Source organism: Cardiocondyla obscurior, linkage group LG01 (genome assembly GCF_019399895.1).
Source record: "Cardiocondyla obscurior isolate alpha-2009 linkage group LG01, Cobs3.1, whole genome shotgun sequence".
Taxonomy (NCBI): Eukaryota; Metazoa; Arthropoda; class Insecta; order Hymenoptera; family Formicidae; genus Cardiocondyla; species Cardiocondyla obscurior.
In genome coordinates this window covers 8,801,201-8,815,431 of record NC_091864.1, presented here as the reverse complement: position 1 = coordinate 8,815,431, position 14,231 = coordinate 8,801,201, and the positions used below count along the sequence as shown (strand labels likewise).

The 14,231-nt window shown below is 46.2% G+C and overlaps 1 protein-coding gene across 8 annotated transcripts in view; it reads left to right on the top strand.

Moving 5' to 3' along the window:
- Dati (zinc finger protein datilografo) overlaps positions 1–14,231 on the top strand; it is an 85,357-nt gene that overhangs the window by 55,284 nt on the left and 15,842 nt on the right. For 3 of the 8 annotated variants that reach the window (XM_070660308.1, XM_070660271.1, XM_070660265.1), the window contains exons 5-11: positions 9,502–9,661; positions 11,350–11,517; positions 11,757–11,879; positions 12,052–12,192; positions 12,669–12,860; positions 13,671–13,891; positions 14,073–14,226. In XM_070660308.1, the coding sequence (XP_070516409.1) occupies positions 9,502–9,661; positions 11,350–11,517; positions 11,757–11,879; positions 12,052–12,192; positions 12,669–12,860; positions 13,671–13,891; positions 14,073–14,226 (1,159 nt within the window). Of the gene's footprint in view, positions 1–1,687; positions 1,718–9,501; positions 9,662–11,304; positions 11,518–11,756; positions 11,880–12,051; positions 12,193–12,668; positions 12,861–13,670; positions 13,892–14,072; positions 14,227–14,231 lie in introns of all 8 variants that reach the window. The other 5 variants (XM_070660299.1, XM_070660290.1, XM_070660325.1 and 2 more) reach the window with 4 other exon arrangements.

Sequence of the window (14,231 nt, the reverse complement as noted above, 5' to 3'; positions counted from 1 at the left end):
AACGGCGAAGTAATTAAAAGCCGCCGGCGCGAGCGCGCGACAGAAACAGAGTACGCCCGCTGAAAATAAAACGAAACGAAACAAATGGAGAGCTCGAGCCCATCTTCCGCGGCTAATCGAATTTTCGCCGGGGCAGATTTCTTGAAATTGTTTTCGCTATTTCAGACCGCCTAGCCCGCCCGTCTCCTTCGCGTCGGGCTACTGCGCCCCGATAGCTAATGGATCGTTGTTTAAAAAAAAAAAAAAGGAAAAAAAAATACAAGAACCCCAGCGAGAGAAACGGAGAGAAAGGAAAAGCAACCGGAACACGGATGGCTTGAGACGCAGAGAAAGCAAGACGAGACGGAGAAAGAGGAACGGCTCACGGAAGTACGGTGGAGAGCAAGGGGGAAATGAAAGAGTTACGCTCCAGGTCGAGGCCTGGCGTGTCGACGAAACATTATCCCGCTAAGAAAGACAATACACCCAGAGTACAATATTATAATAGGCTGGAGCGTAAATGTATTATAGAGAACGATCGGTAGCCCGGGCATAGAAACTCGTCTATGGTACCTACACACCTCCCCCTGGTCCTCCCTTTGCGTCTCCTCGTCCTTCTTCTCTTCTCTATCCGTGTATCCTATTAACTGTTACCCTCTTCCCGCACGGCTCGGAACAGGGGCAGAACATCGCGACGATACACTGCCGCGATATGTATCCGCTTAATACGTCCACGGTCCCGAATTTCGCGCCACCGGACCACAGGAGAACTCGTTTCGTGCCGAAATTTCTTCCCGCTCGCCGTTAGGATGTAAAATCTTCCCGTAAAACCTCGTCACCGAGAGCATCAGCTTTCTCTCTTTTCCTCTCTTTTATCTTCATTGCAAGACTTCTACTTCCGTAAAAGTCCAAGAGTCGTCCGACCGATCCGAGTGAAATTTGACCGTGAATAAAAACGCGAAATTATGAAAACCGCGAGTACGCGAATTTGGCCACCTCTGATTTCTTCGTCTCCCTCCATTCATAGTTCTCTCGCGGTTCTTAGCCACTTTTACATAGCGCAGTATTTATCTACAGTTCAGCGGTACAAGGGTTGAATGTCGTGCAACACGATACAACCCTCCACCTTCCCCGCCGCCTCGCGGATCTTTTCCCCGCGTATCTTTCAACCTTCTTCTAACTCACCTCCGGGGCCTTCCTGTCATCCCTCCGTTCCCCGGACCCTCCTCCACCCCTCTTCTTAATTGCCCCGGCGCGCAGCTCGGTAAAAACTCGTTAGCCATCAGATTTATTTTCTCTCGCTACGGAGATTTATCCCACTCCTACCCTCTGCTGTACTTAAAAAAAAAAAAAATCGCGCGGTGGTTGTATCACGTTTAACGCGCGCGCTGGATTTTTTTTCCTTTTTTTTTTCTACGCGATCCTCGCGCACGGATTGATCGCTTGCGATAAATGTAAATCTATTTGCGCGTGGAACGGGAGGTGGTTTTACCCGCTTATCGCGCCGTATTTTCGCCGGGACGCTAATTAATTACCGTGCTCGCGGTATTTACGCGATGTTTTTTTTTTTTTTTACCATTTCTTTCGCGAGAGCGTGCACACACGGCCGATATGGACACTCCTGAAAATCTAAACCTATGACTGACGATTTAATGGTATCACATTAATTCAAATTGATCTCCATTTCATGCTGGTCTCTTTGTCGCAGTGTTCGAAGTACCCATGGCAACGATTAAAGGTAAAACGATCGGGTCAATATATGGGAAAGCCTATGGGAATTCCTTTCGGGTGTAATTTCAACTCGTTTCACGGCGCGTTTACATATGCCATTCGTCGTACCTGTAAAATTGTGGTCTCCGATTTTCATTGTAATGATCCATTCGCGCGAAACACGCCCATACACATGTTCACTCTCACACACACGCATATCCGCCCCTAGGTTGCGCAGTTTTCTCAAAATACGTGAAATTATGATAGCGTTATGGCGCAAAATGAGTATTTTTCGCGTGTTTGATACGCGGTGCCGATTTAATTAACGGTGCGCGTGAAATTGTATATTGCAGAATATCGTCGCCTGATTGATCTCGCGGGCTGTGAAACGATATTAATGCAGCTCTTGTACCCCTCTTTTTTTTTTGCCGTCATGATTACGCAATTTATTAATGTCTTACGTTGCGACCGTCGTAACAGCAAGTCATAAAGAAAAACGGTGATGTGTCACTGAAGAGCACAATGCAAACGCTTTCGCCTGTCGATCGCGGCCGATTGTCGTTTCTTAATTTCGGAACTCTTCTAATTAAGCACGATTCACCCCGCACACCTCCCGCCTCCAATTTTGGATTCCCGTTACGGCCTCTTTCTTTCTCTCCTTCTCTTTTTCGTCGGTAAACATCACCGGCTGGCGAATCTCCAAAAGGACTTTTCACTCTTTGTCTCTTTTGCGGCATTAAAATAGAAAAGTAGGACGGTCTCTTTCGCGGTATGACTCTTTAAAAATTGATTCACGGGATTTTGTCTCGCGAATTTTTTTTATTTGATCTTTTCCCGTAATTTTCACGGTTTTTTTTTTTTTTTTGCAAGTAGCGCTTATAGTAATGTCTCGATATTTATCACGATTTGGATATTATTAGATATTACAAAGCACGCGCGTTATTTGCTCTTTCTTCTCCTACGTTAAAGGAAATTTCGACGTAATATTCGGTGTATAAATTCTTTTACATCACGTGAACCTGCGTCGGAGTGATGTACAGAAACAAAGATCAAGCGACCGGGCGGCCTCGCGCGACTTTACTGCTATGACTCTCGCATTTTTTTTTGACCGTCGAGCGGCCCATAGTCGGCGCAAAAAAAATAATAAAAATTAAATTAACATTTACGAAAAGTTCAAGTGACTCTCGCGCCCGACGTTCTTACTTTACTTTCCGATCTTGCGTCTCGAGGTTCTTCTGCTGTCTCGCAGGCGCGAATTTTCGTCGGTCCTACCACCATGATTTTTTTCCACCTCTATTTTTTTTTCTCTCCATGTTCGATCACCCGCGCGGATACTAATGAAATCATTCCCGTGGCGTTTCCGATAGGGTGGGATTTGTACCCCATTGTACCAACGCCCTTTTGCGCTCCTTTTTTTCCGCTCGCCTAGTCGAAATGCACTCGGGGTCGAATCCGGGGTTCCTATTGGCACAATACGAAGGGTGCCTTCGTCGCCAACCCTCGTAATGCTAGGTAGACTCGTGCTTTTTTTTTTTTTTTTTCTCCCTCATTCTCGCCTCACGTCGCCAGTGTCTGATTTTCACGTGCGAGCGTGTATGCGCAAATTATCGGCGCGCGACTCTTGGGAATGGATTAATAACGGAGCGGCGTTAAAAAACGAGTTACAGGGTGACTAGCGATGCATATTAATTCCTATCGATCGTCCACGACTTCCACGCGCCTTCTCGGGAACGTCTAGAAAACGGGAGAGACGCGGGGAAAAAAATCATGCAACTTTTATCTAACATCGCCGAACACGATTGCACCATCGCAGGGGAAATTGTTTCTCTCGAGCGGAACAAAAATCCGGTAGCTCCCGGAGATACTTCCGATGTTCTTTTATACATCCTTTGGACTTTCGCGCTGTTTGTGCTCTTTTCATCATTCGACCGAAAGCTCCGAAAGCAGTTATGAGTCAGAACGCGAACGAAGAAAGGGAATCAAGAATTTCTGGTGCCTTCCTTATCGGGAGACAAAGCGTTCTCGTCTCGAGAAAATAACGTTCGCGCGAAGCGGGCGAGCCGAGGCGAGGGAGAACGTGCTCTTTCTTTCGTACGGGAGACAAAGAGGAGATGGGCAAACCAGTGAATATCTCTTAGCGGATTCCGCGAGCCGCGCTGGAGCCGAACGAACGGCCGAAGTATCGTACCGAAGGTTGTCTGCCGGCGAGTCTCGCGACCTCGTCACTGCTAAAAAAGCCAAGGAAAGACGACGGCAAAGAAAAGAGAGAGGAAAAAAAAAGGGAAAGAAGAAACGAGAGGAGGGCGGGAGAAAAGAATTGCGCACCGCGCGTAAAATGGCCTTCGGATTTTATCGCCCGAGGAAAAGAGAGGAGCTCGCACGCTGTCGATTATTGGTCGCATTTAAAACGTGCTCTTAAATGATAAAAACTGTAGTTAGCAACTCGTAAAAAGGAACCCGTCGAAAGAAGTCACCCAGAATTCGAGAAAGACAGACATTAATTCGTAAACGAGAAAAAGGAATAAATTTATTTTTTTCATGTTTAGATAATTGACGCAATGAACTTCGCGTATTTGTTTATCGATGGATGATTGGGTGAAATTAATGTCGCGCTAATAAATAGTTATCCCGTAAAAGCAACGGATCCGAAAGGTATTGCATTTGATATCTTAGAGTCGGTACGAGCATAAATCAACATAAATTCATTTATAAACGCCATTTCGATCGATTCATTAATTCACATCAATAGAAAATATGTTATAATAATCGTATCATTATTATAAACAATAACATGAAAAAAAAGAGCGTGATCGTGCAGTGTTACGATGCACTCGACACTTCATCAATTCGCAAACGGTTTTTCGAACGGAGATAAGAACTTTAATGGATCATCGACGTGCGAATAAAGTTATTTTACGCTATTGGAAAATATTAAGATGCAGGTTCAACTGCGATTAATTAAATGCATCGCGATACTGTCTGGCTTGATTTGATTTGTTTCTCAAGTCGATACTACTTTGAATCGTTTATACTTATTAATGATGGAAAAATCTAACGCTAATAACTTTACCGCGTATCGCACGACGCGACATGATCAATTAAGATTGATAACTATTCATAAGTAGTGATCACGATTTGCTTCTGGTATTTGTCGCGATGACGGTCTCGGGGCCGAACGACTCCGTTACCGTGCGAACATAACGCAAGCACGCGATTGTTTACATAAAACAATGTATTGAAATTTTTTTATTGTTTTCTGACTGTAATAAACTTTCAAACATCAAAGTAATTAAACTAAATTAAAATATCGCGGAAGATGCAACTTATTATTTTTTTTTTTTCTTGAATAATTATAATCGTGCAATTACACTTTTCTCTGGACGTTTAAAAATTCAATAAAGAAATAATAGTTATAAAAAATTAAGGATTTCTATATTTTCCAACCGGAAAACAAAAATTCAATCTTATCAATTCGGACTTAACATCGAATTCAATAATTACTTTCAAATGCATGAATTTTTAAAACTGTTATCTAAAAGGAAACTGTAATAGCTGTTAAAGTGTACTTGACTTACGTTATCACTTGACTCCTATACCACCGCGCGTACATTTACGTGTAACCTGGAAGGAAAAAAACATCAGTTGAGCAACAAAAATAAATATCATATTAAAACAGATAATTTATAGCAGATTAATATTGTGTATAAACGCAAGATTAAACGCAGTTGAACTTGACGCGATATTAATGGCTGCATTAATCATTTTAATCGTTTGCAACAAGTTCGAATTTTTAAATCAAGTTTTTTTTTTCTTTTTTTTTTCATTCTAATTGCAATGTTTAGAAGAACCTGTTAAAGTGGTCTACGATTGTCGTAGGGCAGTCTAGATACTTAAACATTGTCATCACGGACGATATATGTATATAATTGTACATTAAAAAATCTCCCGTCTCGGTCTCCTCTAATAGAAATGCTCTACTAAACAAGATCTCGGGCCTTGATCAAAGATGGTCCCGTCTCTATGAACACAAAATGGCTACATCGTAGCCGACGTCACGCACCGCTACGCGTGTGCTCACACCCACTTCCTTTTTATGCCACTCCCTGACCCGGGCCCGCGTTCAGACCTCGAGAAACGGATAATCTACGGCCGGGATCGCTGGAAAAATCGAGGAACCAATCGGCGATAGGGTGCGAAAAAATCCGGAGGAGCGAGGCGCGATCGCATCAGCCAACTGGCCAATAACGATGATCATTCAGATGCGCCCAGCGAGCAAGGAATACCGATAAAATTTATAATTACAGCCGTTCAATCGCAAGATCATCGCACACTTCATCGCGACTAAATTGATACGATTATTTGCGGAGAAATGTTTAAAATTACCAGATGTAAACGCCACTTTCGCCGGCTATCGTACATCCCGTCGTGTTATCCGGCGATCGTTGATCTGGCGATATTGATCGGCAGGGAATTAAGTTAACCGATGAAAACGAGATTACTCGCAAATTTGCGAATATTTATCATGCACACGTGCGCTTTCAGCTTTCGAGAAAAATTATTGAATTAAAGACTTCTTCGTTCCACATTTGTCTCGCATTACGATATGATCAAAGTGTATAGAAAGCAGAAATAAAAAGAAAGAATCTACTAGAGCGAAATTCCTTGGTTCCCGCCGAGGCAGCGGAAAACCAACGACTTTGTTGGCAAATATAAGTACGTAAAACTTTGCTGCTGGAACCAGGAAGTATAGAATTGGGAATAGTAGCGAGAACAGCGTGTAGCGAATAGCGTACGTATAGCTCTCGCTCGCGAGAGATGAATCTGGTCACGACGGATCATAAAGTCCCTCGGGGATTCGCCCACGCCGCGTCCACCTCTCTATCTCTCTCTCTTTCTCCCAAGTCGGAGAGAATAAGCCGAAGGAATGAGAAGAGAGCGAGAGAGAAAAAAGAGAGAGAAAGGAGAGCAGGAAAGATAGGGAAAGAGAAAGAGAAAGAGAGGCGCGGGAGAGGAGAAAAGAGCGACCGTGGCGAACGGAATGGAGAAGAAGGGAAAGAGCGCGGAGAAGTCGAGGCACTCGCGGCGCAAAAAACGAGGATGCAGGCAAAAAGGGAAAAGCGCGACGAAGAAACCGGTTTTTTCCAGTTGGGCCAGGTCGGGGCGTCGAACCTAGGGACCGCAGCCTCCCTCCGAGAATAACTTACATGCAGCGGCGGCGGCGGCGGCGGCGACGCCGGCATGCCCGGCGATGCCATCCTCGTCGCCGTCTTCTCAACGCGCTCGCGGCTGCCCCAGGTTCGGGATAAAAAAGGAAATAGAAGGCATAAGTATGCCGGCGGCCGGCCACCCACTCTCGAGTTTATCGTGGGACAAGAGTGGAGCCGAGCCAAGCGAGAAGAAAGACGCGCAAGATCGTACGCGGACGACGAGGCACCGGGATAGAAAACCGGAAGGAGGAAACCGAAATGGATACGACGAGGCGATTATCGTCCGATTAGTATTCCCTTCCTCTTTCTCTTTTTTTAGCAGCATCTCTGGCATGCCGGTCTCCGCTTGCTCGCGCGCGGGAAGAAGTCGGCAGAATATCAGGATTGCGCGCCGGCACATCGTTAAAAATCACGAAGAAAGGAGGAAGTACGAAGAGGCTACAGAGAAGACTACAGAGATGCGTGCGCGCGAAAATAATTTCGCGGCGCGGAGAATGACGACGATAACGCGGAGATAAGAGGCGCGTGGAAAAAAAGGAGAGCTGATGTCGAAAAAAAAAAATCGTCGGAGTCACCGTCGTCGGAACTCGTTTTAGCCTTGTCCCACTCCGGGTCCGTTGCCCCTGTCGCGTTCGCGATTGTCCCGGGTCAGGAATAAAAAAGAAAGGCACGAAGAGATTTAAAGGCGAGGCACGTGGGAAGGAGCAAAAGAGAGAGGCGAAAAAGTGTCGAGAAAAGAAGGAGGGAAATATCGCGAATCGAAGAGGCAAGAACAGAAAGAAAGAGAGGAATAAGGGGAAGGGGATCCCGAAACTCTTTGGAGTCATTGCCGCCCGGTCTCGTTTTAGCCCGTTCCCGCCCGTTCACAACCTTCTCCTTCTTTCGCGTCTTTTTTTTTTTTTTATTCTACTGCCGTTTTAAGCACTCTTTCGAGCGGTATGAAACCGCTGCCATGTTTTTCCTCGACCGCGTGTATACACCTACCGCCTCGTATGCGTGCAAGCAACCTTCGCGTGCTCAGATTAAAAAGAAAAAAAAAGCGAGAGAAAAAAAAGACGGCTTGCAATAAAAAGGGGGGAGGGAGGATGTAACAACGGAGGCAAAAAATAGCACGAGGATAATTTGATCGACGCGAATCGGCTCTTTTACCGCGTAACGCCTTAGAGAATGAAGAAAAAAAAAATCATTCTGTCTGGCACTAAGGACGTCGAATTTCATTTACAAATTCATTTTAATCCTGATTTTAACACGGCCGCTGGTAGCACAACAAGCAAGGTGGGGAAAACCACGCGCGATAAATCTAAAACGTTAAGACGTCGCGAAGTAAGGAAAGCCGAGAGAGAAAAAAAAAGAAAAGAAAAGAATGCAGATGCAAGCTGAAGATGTGCTAGCAGCGACCGTGGTAGTTAAAACTGATGTATGGTACAAGCTAGTCATTCCATGCTTCGCATTCCCGTTCATGGATGAGGTCGCACGGGGTCGATCGGAGGTGCAAGGTCGACGAAAGTGCTCGCTTTGTTTTCGCAATGCAACGTCTGGCATCGACCTTTAGCTTTCGTATGTGCTTATGCGCGAGGATCGATGCCGACAGCACTTTAATCGACGAAATCTTTGATTCGCAATTGTTAAATCAATTCTCTCCGATCGCTCCCCGGCTTCCACGTACTTGCCTACGCTTCGCTTCTCCGATCATGATATTCCTTTTTTTTCTTTCCTTTCCCCGCGTCATTACACCCGAACCAAGTGCTCTGATCTGGCATTAAAGACAATGTTTTTGATCGGTCAAGACTCCGCCTGCACCTCTATTTTTGCATTTATATTGTAAAATTACGAGGCTGCAAAATATTGAAATCGGTAACGAACGTATTTGAGAAAAGCGTACATGGGCACACTACTTCCTACGGTAGCGGTACGTTGGAGATTACGCACGTAATTCCAATAATATCGAGATTTCTACCTTATTCCTGTCCCAAGAGCTAGCTGTATACGATCTTTCCAAGTACCTTCGCCGACGATTCACTTGCCGCAATTTAGCCATTTGCCAAACGATATTCCGTTTTGAAGCAATATTAAAAATAGAAATTTTATTTCAATAATTCAAGTAGTACAGAAATATAAATTTAATTTTAATTGCAAAGGAAGACGAAGATATTTCCGAGGTAGAGTAAAAATATGAAAATTTAATATTTTTCGTTCAACAAGCAGTGAATAAATTGCGGCAGCAAATGGATCATTATTGAAAAGAGAGAAAACCATCGATATATATCGAAAGAGAAAAAAAAAAAATGTAACTTTTTCTTTCTCTTTCGCGATTTCGATTGTTTTTCGATCGCGCTTGACCGACATGAAACCCAGCCAGGGCGCGATACCACAAAGTTCCTACCAGACACACTCGACATGAATTCCCAGTGCAAAGGAGTAGTCTGTGGTGGCGGCGGTTTATTGGTGCCTTAACTCTCACTGGTCAATCGTTCTGTTCTGTGCCCTGCCTGTCCTGCGCTTCTGGTTCGCAACTCTGTGGTGGTATTCTCTGGGTCGGCTCTCTACTACCGGTGCGCCGCGTGTGCCTGCTTCCGGTACTTCTTCTTCCGGGCCCCCAAAAAAGGAGTTGCAACAGCGTGTTGTGTTCCAGCAACACGCCGCCTTGATCGGCGGCCCGAACGCAACCAGCTGTCCAGTATGCCACAAGCTCTTCCTCGGCGGAGAAGCGTTGATGGAGCACATGAAGCACACCCACAAGGACCCGAACGCTTCCGGAGTTGCCAGTAAGTATTGAAAAATCGCGTATCAACCGCCCTCTCGACCGGACGTCTATGTCTCTCTCCTTTCTGCACGCGTTGCCCATCATTTCTGTCTCTCTATTCGCGCACCTACTAATCTTCATTAGCCATAACCGATCGATTAAATAGAATCCAGCCACGGAGTCTCGTAAAGCAGAGTTCACCGTTGCATGAAGCGAGCTTGAAAACAAAACCTTGACCGCGTCGTTCCTCACCGTGTAATTAACGAGCATAACGTTCAAATCTCGCGCGTTAACTTCCAAGCGAAAAACTCTAACTCTGTTTGCTTTAACTGCATTTAATTCTCAGCCAGAATCCTTAAGGGTTCCGTGATAGAGAAAGAGAGAGACCGACATAGACGCGAGAGCGGCAGTGTTAATCGTGAGTAAGACTAAGGGAGAGGTGGAGCAACCGTTCGTCAAGACACGAAGGGCGGTTCGTTCTTTAGTCTTTAAGTACGTTTCGCATCTATCCCAAAAACTTGCTTTGGCGCGGGCGATACGCACACATTACCCTTGTTCACTTCTTCGTACTGTTTTTCGCCTGGGCGGGAAAGGCGTGTAGCATTTGGCACACTCGCCGACTAATACTTGGGTACCTATCGCTAATACACGTACACGGTGCTTCGAGGGTGTCTTTCGTTCGATCTCTATGCGTGCCTTGACACATGCGTGCGCGATACGTGTGCGGACTCGCGGACGTACAGAGAACAAAAGTCAACCTACTCTGCTTCTTCGTTCAACTTTAAAGCGAGAAATCAGCGTTTTATTCTTGATTGTGAGCGCCGACACGGTGGTCGGTCTGTCACAGTGATCGACACGCTCGGCATTTCAAATGTGAGCGCTAACGGATCGCGCCTGTTTGTAGGCGCACGTCGAGCACATAACGTTAGCGTTATTTAAAGCGCAAGGACTTCGTACGAGATAAAAAGAAAAATACAAGTCTACTAGAAGATGGACGAAACAGGCGACGTCTTTTCGTCTCGACTCGACGTGGCGAACGGCGAGTATTTTTCGGATGCAGACGATCACCCCGAAGAGTTTTCATTGTCATTCTTTTTCTCTGTACGTTCGCATTCGTGCAACGCGCGCGAGTACGTCTGTGTGCATCCTGGCTTTTTGGGCCAGCGACCTTGCTCGTGAAAGGGAGTTAGCAGCGCGGTGGCACGGCGCCGGCCGACGAGTACTCTGCGTGCACGAGGTCAGTGCACTCTCCTGGTCCTTGGCTATCCGCGTTCGTAAGGTCTCCCTTCGCCTTCGAGGTCGACCGGAATCTGTGCGTACGTACGCGCGCGCGTGCACGTGAGTGCGTGAGAAATAAGGTGGGGGAGGGAAAAAAACGAAAGAGAGAAAAAGAGGGAAAGAGAAAGAGTGAACGTAAGCATGAAAGAGAGAGAGAGAGAGAGAGAGAGAGAGAGAGAGAGAGAGAGAGAGAGAGAGAGAGAGAGAGAGAAAGAAAGAGAGAGAAAAAAAAGAAAGAGTGAACGTAAGCGTGAAAGAGAGAGAGAGAGAGAGAGATATGTGAGAAAATATGATGGTGGAGGAGTTGGATGAGAGGAGGAGGCGGCTTTCGTTCCTTGGGACGCTTATCCTGCTTGGCATTGACCTTGAAATTGTGTCGCCCTATTGTTCCCTCCGCTGACTGCACAACCTCCGTTGCCGGGGTTTACCTAGCGAAGCGACGGACCGCCAACCACCCGTGCCCAGTGTGCGGGAAGCACTACGTCAACGAGGGTAGCCTTAGGAAGCATCTGGCCTGCCATCCTGAGACCAGTCAGCTTAGCACGAGCCTCAGGATGTGGCCATGCTCGGTGTGCCAAGCCGTCTTCACTCATGAGAGCGGTAAGTATTTAGCCCACGTAATCGCGAATCGGCGGGTCGATCGAGGCCCGACAGTAGCTCGGAACAATGTTGAAAGTAAAGGCAGTTCAGTTACATTCTGTGCTGTAAAACTTATGATTTTCATTCTGTGGAGTATATCGTACGTTTACACCAAGTGACACAGTTATCGTCCGTATACGCGTGACCGTACGGTTAATCTTTCTATGTTATGACCACGCTCGTTTTCCTCTGATGTTAAGGTCTCCTGAGCCATATGGAACACATGAGGATGGATCCGAAGCATCAATTCGCGGCACAGTACGTGCTGAGCCGCGCCGCCGCCGAGAGGCGGGAAAGGGAGATTCTCGCGAGTTCGAGTTTAGGTATAAAAGACGTTTCTCTAATGTTTAATATTGCGAAATTGTACGGCGTGAAAAGCGTCGCGTTTTTTTCTTTTTTTTCTTTTTTTTTTTTTTTTTTCTGAAAATTGTACACAGCAATACACGTTACCGACGACCGGACGGTACTGTAATATAACGTCTTTACACTGTACAGGAGCGGGTTTGGGCGTCTTAGGAGGAAGTCAATCCGGAGGACCGCAAAATTTGCAACAACCACCTATGTGCCCGTCACCGTCGGCCCATTCGGACAGCAGTAGCGGCAACGGAAGACTGTCGTCGGCCGGTAGTGAACCTGGTACGCTACGATACTTGTTCTACGTCTACTACTTACAAATGAACGCCCACCAAGTATCTAGATATAATAGATATAATATTGTCGCATTTGCTCGAGCACAGTTTGTAACATCGCCGTTATTCACCTTTTTTTCTCTGATTTCGTTAATGACATAACTCTGTTGTGAAGTATCATTAGTGAACATATTGTAGTACACGTAAGCTAGAATATATACATGAATATATATATGCTTGAGTCGAAATAAAATATTTACGAATTTCTGGTCTGAGTAATAATTCTCTCATATGAACGGCGCTCATTATGGTCTGCTCTTACAGGGCGACTTCCACTTTCGGGTTGTTGCCTTTTTTAACGCTTTAGCGTGCCGATTTATGTGTATCGATACGCGGAATGACGTATGCTACCTAGTTAGGCTAGTAAAATGTGCGTGATACCCCCCCGCCCGCCTGTTACCCTGTACATACTGACGAGAGCAGATTTTTGCACAGGCACCGGTCTACTGAACAATAACAACAACAACAACAACAACAACATGGCTTCGGCGGGGCCAAGCGGCAAGCTCAGCGAGATACTGCGAACGGGCAGCCAGCCGGGTTCGGCGCAGCAATACCACGAGGAGATGCAGTCGCAGCAACAACGTATGGCCGTCATGGCTGCCGTGTCGGCGGGTAAGAGAAATTAAATAAATAACGATGGAGTAAACTTATGTATTACGAGAACGAGTCGTGTCTCAATCGGACGGATCGATCAAGCGTGCGAGACGCGCGAATGTCCGAGGGCTGCGTTATCACTTATCAGTGCGAAATTGCGCGAGGGGAAAGCCGATAGCTTCGTTCCAATTATTACCGATAAAACTTGATTTACAATGTTGTTTCTCTGCTCGCGACGTAGCGCTCTCGTTGCCCGCTTTTCTCGTGTCTTCGACGGGAGCTCGGGAGCGATTACAGGCGGCCGTCCGACGCGACTCGTTTCGTTGTTGCCGAGAGAAACGACGTCTCTGCCCTGCAGAAACGCGACGCGCGATTATCGATACCCCCGTGTGATATTGCTGCAAGTTAATTTAATAAAATTTATCGCGCACGCAATTTCTCCCATCGAGCGCGCCCGAGTCCGTATTTCATTCAGAAACTCGTCGTGGAAATAGGAAAAACAAATATCGGAATTCCTCACTGCCCATTCCTCTCCTCTTTCTCTCTTTTTCTCTCTTGCCTCGTTAAAAGTTAGCACGCGTTTGCGAGCAAACCTTTTCAACGCGCACACCGCGCATCATGGTACTCATTCACTTTATTCGCTATAATTTAAGATTACGAAACACATCGTACGAATCAAAAATAAAATTTTTTTAATTGGAAAACGAGATAAAATACGCCTTGCGATTGCGGCTGGAAAAAATTCAGAAAGCGCGATGCGTTCGTTGAAAATAAATTTTCAAGAGATTTTCGACGGTAAGCGAGATATGAAAGCGACATTTCTGTTAGGACTGCAAAACTCCGTATCACCTAATCTTTCGCCGGTCGACATGGCATCGCTTGCGGCGGCTATGAGAATGGGCAATAACGGTGATATGAGCGGCGGTACTCAAGGATCGACGGGACCTCAACAGCAGGGAGTGCAGGCGAGCGGACCGGAGCAAGCTCTGAGGATGCATCAAGCGGAAGCTCTGCTCCGTTCTCAAGCCGAAGCTGCCTTGAGACTCGCGGTAAGAGATCTAATTTTAACATTAAAAAGCAGACAGCCACGAAACTCCAAGGCGACTCAATGTATTCGCCATTATCGTTTTAAAAACAATTCATGCATCCTACTCTTGCGGAAATAATTTTGAAACAAAAATAAAGCCCGGTGGCATTTTTTAGCCCTCTTTTCACGCTCTTTGCGCACAGGTATCTCAAGCGGCGGCAGCCGCGGCGAGTTCCGCAGTGGGTGGCGATGTGAGGCACCATTTGGGACAGCACAACGGAGGTAGCACCTCCGGCATGCCAGGACACCATACGAATCAACAAATGTCTCAGCAGGATACCTTAACGCCAGATCTCGGTAAG